Here is a 9,834-nt window from a genome sequence, read left to right as displayed (position 1 = left end):
AAAAAAAAAAAAAAAACAACGAACGAACAATAATATCTCCATGTTAGTATTGGGCTGGTACTATTATGCAGGTGCTAAATGTGTATTACAAACATTTCAGGTATATATCCTGTAGTACAAGGGACCCAGCAGAGAGGACGTATTCATAAAGTTTGTTTTTGTTGTACATAAAATTTTTAAAAAGTTTTTTTAGTTGTCAATGGACCTTTATTTATTTATATGCAAGCTGAGAATTGAATCCAGTGCCTCACACATGCTAGGCAAGCGCCCTGAACCATAACCACAGTCCCATGTTGTTCATAAATTTTTGATCAATGAATACATCATTTTTGTCAGTACATCATTCTTGTTTACATATTCTTTATTGAGTGTTCTAGGTCCCTTTCTGATGTATTTATTATACCTATTTGATTCTAAATTGAAGTTCTGGGCAGGATAGTGTGCAACTTTAGTCTTGGCTGCTGTTTTTCTTTTTCTTTCTTTATTTTTTGGTACCAGGGATTGAACCTAGGGGTGCTCAACCCCTGAGCCACATCCTCAGCCCCCCACCTTTTTTTTTTCTTGAGACAGGATCTTGCTAAGTTACCTAGGGTCTCATTAAGTTGCTGAGGCTGGCTTTGAACTTGCAATCCTTCTACCTTAGCCTCTAGAGCCCTGGGATTACAGATGTGGGCCACCATGCTGATTAGTCCCTGCTTTACTCTGTAGGTAGAGGCAAGAGGATTGCTAGAACCCAAAAATTCAAAAACAGCCTGGGCACCATAACAAGACCTTATCTCAAAAAGAAAAATAATCTCAAGGGCAGAGAACCTATGCTTTTTTTATTCCTCTTCCACTTATGAGAAATAGAAAGTTATCAAGAGAACAGGCTGGAAGTGGTAGCTCAGTGGGAGTGCTTGTCCAGTATGTGTGAGGCCTTGGGTTCCATCCCCAGTACAGAGAGAGAGAGAGAGAGAGAGAGAGAGAGAGAGAGAGAGAGAGAGAGAGAGATAACATTGTCTGGTATGAACTGGAGTCGCATAATTCAATCCTTCATCTGAATCCAAAATTTATAGACAGCACAGAGTTGTGTGTGGTGGTGTATGCCTATAATCCCAACTATGTGGGAGGATGAAGCAAGAAAGATCATAAGTTCAAAGCCAGCTTGGGCAACTTAGCAAGACTCTGTCTCAAAATTTTAAAAAATGAAATAAAAAGGACTGGGGATGTAGCTCAGTAGTAAAGCATTCCTGGGTTCAATCCAATACCCTAATATAAAAAAAAAAAGGCAACACAGAAATACTTATTAAGTTAATATATTAAAATGTATATATCTATATTGATATATGAATATAGTATAAATATAAACATATCTAAATGACAGTAATATGTTACTTAACAGTGGAAAATGTTCTTCAGTATCAGTGCAGATGTGTTGGTAGCCGATCTCATCATTGTGTGTGTGAACATCACAAAACTTAAAGCAAAGTTTAAAAAAAAAGAATAAAAGGATCTGGGGATATATTTCAGTGGTTAAATTGCCCCCGGGTTCAATCTTGAGTACTAGAAGAAAAAGGAAGGAAGGAAGGAAGGAAGGAAGGAAGGAAGGAAGGAAGGAAGGGAGAGAGGGAGGGAGGAAGGGAGGGAGGGAGGGAGGAAGGACAAAAGGGACAGGGAGGACAACAGGACTGAGGTTACAGGGAGAAAATCTGGGAATGGATGGATCCTAGATTCAGCTTATTACTAGCTGGAAATTACTCCTCCCCTCCCAGACCAGGGACTGAATTTCCAGGAAGAGACTGACCCCTGCTTCCCATTCATTGGCTCCTAGTTTCTTGGGATGTTTCTCTTCCTTCCTCAGGACTAATTAAAAGCTACAGATCAAATAATGAGTCTAGCTGGATGGGAATTCAGAAAATCATGAGCCTCAAAATGAAAGACGGTGATATGTATCAAGTCTGACCCCAAACTGACCTTCCCACTTGAAGAGGAAATGAGTTCAAGTGGAACATACTGACACCCAACTCAGCTACTCACATACATCCAAAATAGAAGGCCTCTTAGATAGCCTGATACTTCCACGTGGGTCAGGACCAAAGAAAAACACTGTTGGGAATCCCCCAACCACTGGTATGAGTTGGAAAGCCCTATACCCCATTAAAGCCCCATCCACTCACCCTCACACCCAATCCAGATAGACTCAGCTGAATTGAAAAAGTTAGAAAATACAATATAGCAGGGTATAGTGGAACATGCCTGTAATCCCAGTGATTTAGGAGGCTAAGGCAGGAGGATCTCAAGTTTGAGGCCAGGCTCAGCAACTTAGTGAGACCCTGTCTCAAAATAAAAAATAAGGACTGGGATGTGGCTCAGTGGTTAAACACCCCTGGGTTCAATTCCTAGGACCAAAAAATGAATGAATAAGGAAAGAAAGAAAATGTAATGGCAAATACTGGGGCTAGGAGTGTAGCTGGGTTAGGGCACATGCTTAGTATGCATGAGGTCCTGGGTTCAACCTTCAGGAAAAACTAAAACAAAAACAAAAACAAAAACGTAAAACTACTTGTGTAGTGCTTGATACTGTGGGTCAAGTACTGTTTGTTTGTTGAGATAGGGTCTCACTAAATTGCCCAGGCTGCACTTGAACTCCTGGGATCAAGTTACCCTCCCACCTCTGCTTCCAGAGCACCTCGGACTACAGGTACATGTTATTGCACCTGGTCAAGTCTGTTCTGAACACTTAAATAGAGTAATATATTTAAACCTCACAAGAATCCTATAGAATAGAAACTATGCTGTCCTCCCCACTTTGCAGATAAGGAAACTGAGACACAGAGTAGGTAGAGCTGGATTCGAACCAGACAGTTAGATCTGGATCCACACTCCCCTCACCCCCCAATGCCATTGGTGCTGGAGATAGAACCCAGGGCCTCAAGCACATTAGGCAAGTGTTCCATCACTGAGCAGTACCCCCAACCCTGAGTCCATGCTGTTAACCACTTTCCTATGTTGCCTCAGGTGGAGCATCACAAGCAACATTTGTGAGTGGTGAGCACCTAGTGAACCAATCCCTCATGTGTACCATATGGACAGATATCCATAAGTGAATTAGTTGGCCAAAGTTCAATGTTCCCATTCCTTTACTCATCTCCAGGGACAGAGCTTGGGATGAGAGAGCAGGGCTAGAAGCTAAAGGCAGGTAGGTAAAGGCCCATAGAACAAAGGCAACACATGTCATAGATGGGGCACTAGGCTGGCAGCAAGAAGCAAGGTTCAGTCTGTTTTTGCTACTCATTTACTATATACCCTTAGGCAAGTCGCTTCCTTTACTAAAGTGGATTTTCCTCTTGGGGCTGCAGGGAAGCACCAGCACCTAACAACACAATGTAGGACATATAGTAATTGCTTAATAAAAAATATGCTTAAGGGCCAGGGTTGTAGCTCAGTGGTAGAGAACTTGCCTAGCATATGTGAGGCACTGGGTTTGATTCTCAGCACTGCATATAAATAAATAAATAAAATAAAGGTCTATGAACAACTAAAAATATTTTTTAAAAATATGCTTAAGCCTGAATGGACAATCCCTACACTGTCTTCGAGCTCTCAGCTCACAGGAGTCTGACAGGAAAGACCCCTCCACGCTCTGCCACCAGCCCCTATGAAGCAAGCTTAGCAGGGACAAAACTAAACTAATCTCATTAGTCTGTCTCACCTATTCCCCCTATTTCTTTATCACTTAGGAATGTGAGGCCCCCTCATATTTCCAACAGTAAATAATTATTATCATCCAAAACAACAAATCATTAACTAGGCCCTAGATTCTAGTCAAATAGACTTCCCACATGGGTAGCTATGAAGTCAGGCATGAGCTAGCATCTCTCCTCTTTAGACATGTACTAAGCACAGGCATGGGCAAAGCATACATATATGATACATACACACACACACACATATATATGTTAGTTGAAGGTGAATAAGAGTTTCCATCTACCTTTGAGATCACAGTATGATATCAGAGATGGAAAGTCTACAAATAACTAACTATAAAATATATCTAGGTCTAGCTCAACAGGGCAGAAAGAGGAAGTGGAGTTATCGCAAGTAGTCTCAAGATGATGGGGGCAGGAAAAGATACCTGTTTTTTTGTTCTTAACCCCAGCTCTGTAGCTTGAACAGGGGAATGTGTGATTTTTCTGGACCTGAGACCACCATCCATTCCTTCCCCAGCCTCACCCTGCATTCCTCCAGCACCAGCCGATGTTATCTCTCCACACAGGTTGGGACCTGCAGGGTTTGGAACATCTCAAATCTTCCTTCTAGGAAGTAGTCTGAGACCTAAGAAAGGCCCTCAACCCCTTTCCAGAACAGGTGGGTCCCCCATGCCCATCTCAAACACATTCCAGGACACACCCTTGAGCCACTCTCCCTCCATCTCCACCCTTTTAAAAGGTGGCACTGCTTCTCCTGAGAAGCCCAGGTATTGGTGTGAGAAGGAAGGGCAGATACAATCAAAGGTGAGGCAGGGAGGGACCCACTGAACTGGTGTTCCCACTGGTACTATTTCCTGCCCTGGTGCTTCCTCACCCTCAGTCAAGCTGGGTGGGGAAAAGTCAGGTACAGACAAGATGTCTTAGTCCTTTAGTCCTTCATTTAGTTTTCATGTGGGGACACAGAACCTGATGGGTTCAGATGATGCTAAACAAATGGTACATTTATAGCCAGAGGCAGAGGTTGGCAGCATGCACTCGCTGAGCTGCAAGCTTACTCCTGCAGGAATGACTTTGGGTTTGCACTTAAGGGTGGTTGCAGCAGCAGACCAAGCCCCTGGACTCTTTGTCAGTGGCCTGGCATACTGGGCATTTACCCCATGTGCTCCAGAGATTGTCTGATGCAAGATTCAGGGCAGGGTTTTGACAACTGGGGAGGGTGCCTGTCCCAGAGAGATGTGGAAGACACAGGAGCCTCAGGTCCTTTCTACCCAGTTCCATTAAAAAGCAATCTTCTTCTTCTTTTTTTTTTTTTTTTTTTTAATTTTGATTCATTGTACACAAATGGGGTACAACTTTCGTTTCTCTGATTGTACAAAAAGTAATCTTAATAGCTCTCAGTTTAAGGTGCAGGCTTGAAGAATTTAGAAATACAACCTTTTGCTGGTAATTCCACCTTTACCTCAAAACCTCCAGCTGCCCACGCACCAGAAACAAATGAGGTGGGTACAAGTGAGGATGAGTAAATCAAATCAATAATCCATTAAAAGTGTTTATTTTTAATGGCAAGGGGAAAGGGAATAACAAATCAACTTTTGGCACCTTTCCAGTCCATCAGCCCCGTGTCCTTTCCAACACAAAGATGTCAGGAGGGGTTGCAGGACAGAGTCACAGTGAGATCTGTACAACCCTGGAGAGGTGGGATTCAGAGTCCATCCCAGACGCTTTGTCCTAGAACAGGGTTAGAGCTCAGGAGCATAGGGCTCCCCCGTAGGTGAGGGTACCCGAAGTTCAGCATCATGCCTTACCACGGTGAAGAGTCCCACCACTGCTAGCAGAGCCATCACCATGACAGCAGAGCAGATGCTGAACATGTTCCGAGTACCTGTCTTTCGATCACTGTCATGGAGGACAAGGAGCCCTAGACAGGCCAGTAAGTGCAGGGGCACCCGGAACCAGTTGAGTACCCCAGCCTGCTCTGTTTCAGGGATCACCTTTCTCCGCAGGAAGCTCATGCTGGGAAAGTACAGCCCACAGGCCAACTCAATAAGTAGGAAGGCGATGAAGGACTCCACTGGACTCTCCTGGCTTGGGCTGGTGGAGAAAGTCAACATGAAGAGAGAGAAGACGACGATGAGGACAGCAAGGGAGAGTAGGTGCATGGGCTGAAGGTGGTACCTCTTGGAGGTAGCAATACGGTACAGGGAAGAGCCCAGCAGGCTAGCTGCCATGAAGCTGGAGAAGACAATGCCCAGTGGGGCCCCATGTGGGTCCAGAACAGGAGTCCAGAGGAAGACAAAGATAAAGATGACACTCTCAAACAGGGCTTGTATGGTGCCCAAAAGCAGCACACGACGATCCGACAGGAGGCAGCGCAGGCCTCCAGCACAAGTCCTTGAGAAGGCACGCTGTCGGTCATAGTTCTCTCCCCAGTTGCGAAGGGCCAAGACCCCAGCCAGAGCCAGGAGAGGGATGGCGGCCACAAAGGGTGCTACAGGCCCCAACCCCATCCAGCTAGCCACAGCCTCAGCCGCCACACCTGCCACTACAGCCAGTGCATGGTTCCAGAAGGCAGCTCGGGCAAAAGTAGCTGGGATCCACTCAGCGGGGAAATCATGCCGCTCCACATGCTCATGGATGTACCAGGCCTCGAAGGCTGAGAAGAGGAGGGCAGTGGACAACCCACCAAGTGCTCGGCCCACCAGCAGCACAAAGTAGTCCTGAGAAAGTTTGGTTAAGCAGCACAGAGAGTAAATGAGGGAGAAGAGGACACAAGACTTCTTGCGACCCAGCCAATCCACAAGGGAGGAGGCCACTAAACCAAAGAGGACTGTGGAGGCAAGGCCACAGACGTAAAGGATGGCAATTTGACCCTCCAGGAAGTGGTAATGCTGGTAGAGTTTATAGAGGTAGGGGGCCTGGAGCCAGTCAGCTGCCAGGGCCAGGAAGTAGACCTGATAGAAGTCTAGTTGAAACTGAAGGAAGGAGGGATTGCTGCAGGCCCTTCCAGGGGGTTTGGCCCGGCATCTTGACAGCTCCAACCCCAGGCAAGAGGCCAGGAGGCCTACAAAAGCCAGGTAGGCAGTCACCAGCATGGTGGGCCCCCGGACGACCTGAGGAGAAAAAGGGGGGCTCAGAATCACATCCGGGTAGCACAGTCAGGGGGCTGGGTGTCTAAGCAAAGGGTAGCGACACCCAACCCCCCTGACAACTCCACCCTACCCCCAGAGCTCAGACTGGAGGGACCAGTTGGGTGGGTGGGAGGAGTGGCCCGCAAAAGCTGTCTCCTAGGACACTGTGGGGCAGGGAGAGGTAGGAGGGGAGGGAGAGGCCTGAGCATTTGCCCCACCCTTGCCTGGCATAGCAAAGAGGGAGTCCCTACGGTAATCCCGGTCCCGCAAGTTCTAGAGGGGCTACTGCTCTCTTCCACAACAGCTTCATCACAGTTCCTTCTGTTACCTCCCATCCCCTCTGAGAAGCCCGTTTTTGCCCACAGTAGCTCGACATCAGTCTCATGCATCCCTCCCGCCCGCGCGAGCCTCTCGAATTGCTTCACGGTCACGCGCGTGCATCTTAGATTCCCCCTCCTCCAGGTCATGGGCACCTCCCTGCGCCCCCTAGCCCCCGCCCAGCGCCGCCACACCTGCTCGCGCCTTGCCCGGCCCGGGTCTCACCTGCTGTCCCGGTCTGCGGGGACACTCCGGACACGTCCGGCTCCAGGCCGCCGGGCCGCCCTCCCAGCTCTGGCTCCGGCTCCACTCGGGTTCCAGCAGCGTGCCCGCCCCTCACAGCCTGCTTCCGGGAGCCGGGCAAGCCTCCGGCCGCCGCCATGATGGCTTCGTCACGTGACGGGGGCGCGCCGCGGAAGCCCCGCCCCGTCACGCCTCCCTGCTGACTCCCGGTCACCGCACTCCGGAGGTAGGGTGTGAGGTAGGAATAGGGAGGCGGGTGATCCAAGGAGGTAGCTGTTCCTACTCCTGATTCGGTCTCACCCGCTGTCTTCCCGTGACACTCGTTCCGAGTTGTAGATACCTGCGGGGCCACCTCGACCCCGTTTTCTCTCTTTTCCTCTGCGCAGAGTGCCTGGGAAAGAAGCCTGCAGTGTCTCAGATCCAGGAGCTGCCGCCTCCGAAGGAACTTAGCTTCCCAAGCCAAGACGGCTTCTGGTTTTGCCTCTTCTTACACGTAGTAACCTCGAGAAAAGAAAGTAGTTGTTGTCCAGACACCTGAGGGAGGCGGTATGGGGTAGGGAACTTGGACTCAATCCGCAGACAGACCAAGGTTCCAATCCAGCTGGTAAACTGTCACTTACCAGCTGTGTGGCCTTAGGCAAGCCACATAACTTCTCAGCGTTTCTCTGTATGAAGTCATAGGAGAACAGTGCCCAAATAGAGAAGGCTAAAGTTAAGTGACAGCATAGGGTTAACCCATTAAATCCCAGATTTTCAATTCTGCGAATATTTCAACGAAATCGACAAAGGTGCATTAAAATAGGCTGGAAATCATAATCTAGAGCTTACATAACTTATTAAGAAGGAAAATACAGCTGGCGCCTGCCTTATATCCCAGCTACTGGGACAATTGAGGCAGGAGGATTGCAAGTTCAAGGCAATTTAGCAAGACCCTGTCTCAAAAAATAATAAAGCGGGTAGAGGGGTAGCTTGGTAGTAGAATACCCTTGAGTTCAATTCCCAGTAACAAAAAAAAAAAAAAAAAGAAATACTATTTTGCACCGTTTAGAGGTCATTGCCCTGTATAGTATCTTTTACATATATAAGTCAATCTATAAATAGGACATTGGGCAAATACGATATCCTTTCATAGGTTACACAATATACAAAGAAGTTACTTTCATGACCTATTCAATTTTGGTGGGACGGCCTGGTTCAGTAGTGCATTCCTATAATCCCAGCCCACTCTGGAGGCTGAGGCAGGAGGATGGTGAGTTCAAAGCCAACCTCAGCAACTTAGTGCCTAAGCAATTTAGCAAGACCTTGTCTCAAAAAATACAAAGGGCTAAAGCTGTGGCTCAGTAGTTAAGCATGCCTCTGGGTTCAATCCCTGGTACCCACTACCAAAAATATTTGTTTTGGTGGAGAGGAGCCAAACTCTTCAAAGAGTTACTTTTTTGACAATATGTTTTCTGTTTCCCAAGACACGACTTGTTTTGACATTCTTCTTGTTTGAGAGTAATTTAACCTCTTGACATTCTTCTTGTTTGAGAGTAATTTAACCTCCATTTCCAATCTGATATCTTGGACAGTAGTAGGTCTGGATCTTCCTCCTGATGGTTTCTCATTGCATTGTTTTAGATATGCTAAGCAGATGTCCTTCTTGCACCCTAGTAGGGATATTAAACCAGGGATACTCTACCATTGAGCTAAAGTCCCAACCCTTTACATTTTCTTGTTTTGAGACAGGGTCTTGCTAAATTGCTCAGGCTGGCCTCTTGCAATTTTCCTACCCTAACCTCCAAAGCTGCTGGGATTATAGACAGGATCATTGCACCTTGCTCAGATGTCTCTTGAAATCCAGCAGATTTATGATATCTTTCTTGTCTTTGTTCCCAAATTTGTGAATAATTCATGCATTTACAATGCACTTCAATTATTGAGTGCCTGAAGGCCAGTATCATTTTTTACCTCTAATAGAAGTGGAATATTTGGAAACCAACTAATAGTGTTTATCTATATTGTTTTTGAAAATTGTTTAAGGTATCTACTACCTTTGGTAGAGGTACATTGGCTTTACTCTTTCTTTCTTCCATAGCTGAACTTTGCCAAGTGATTACACTGTATGATAGGTTCAGTTCAACAATGGCACATTTATTATCTAACCATTTTACAATGAGAATTTCATTATTTGACTCTATAATTATAGGACCCTCTTGCTTGTTTTTTTCATCCACTGATGTAGGTTTCAGAAGACACTTGTTAAGTCTGTTTTCCCTTAAGGTACCTATAGATTGGAATCCAGTATTAAAGATATACCAATAAGTCATAACCAGCAAATAGATGTTGAGGGAGTATGATTGTGGATTCTCTACCACTTCAAGCATTTGTAGAACTACCTTACTCCTACCCAAAAGATCTTTGTCAGATCCTTCTCCAGCACTTCTTCCACAATATAAGTCAAAGTTGCAGCAATA

The 9,834-nt window shown here is 46.2% G+C and overlaps 1 protein-coding gene across 1 annotated transcript; it reads right to left on the bottom strand.

Moving 5' to 3' along the window:
- Positions 1-5,224: 5,224 nt before the first annotated feature.
- Positions 5,225-7,879, bottom strand: Mfsd5 (major facilitator superfamily domain containing 5). Its single transcript, XM_047548773.1, has 2 exons — positions 7,361-7,879; positions 5,225-6,799 (listed from the first exon to the last, which is right to left on the bottom strand). The coding sequence occupies exon 2, from the start codon at positions 6,779-6,781 to the stop codon at positions 5,429-5,431; it is 1,353 nt and encodes a 450-aa protein (XP_047404729.1). The 5' UTR covers positions 6,782-6,799; positions 7,361-7,879; the 3' UTR covers positions 5,225-5,428.
- Between the last annotated feature and the right edge of the window lie 1,955 nt (positions 7,880-9,834).

Source organism: Sciurus carolinensis, chromosome 4, assembly GCF_902686445.1.
Source record: "Sciurus carolinensis chromosome 4, mSciCar1.2, whole genome shotgun sequence".
NCBI lineage: Eukaryota > Metazoa > Chordata > Mammalia > Rodentia > Sciuridae > Sciurus > Sciurus carolinensis.
The sequence above is the reverse complement of the archived record's forward strand: the minus strand, read 5'-3'. Positions and strand labels throughout refer to the sequence as shown.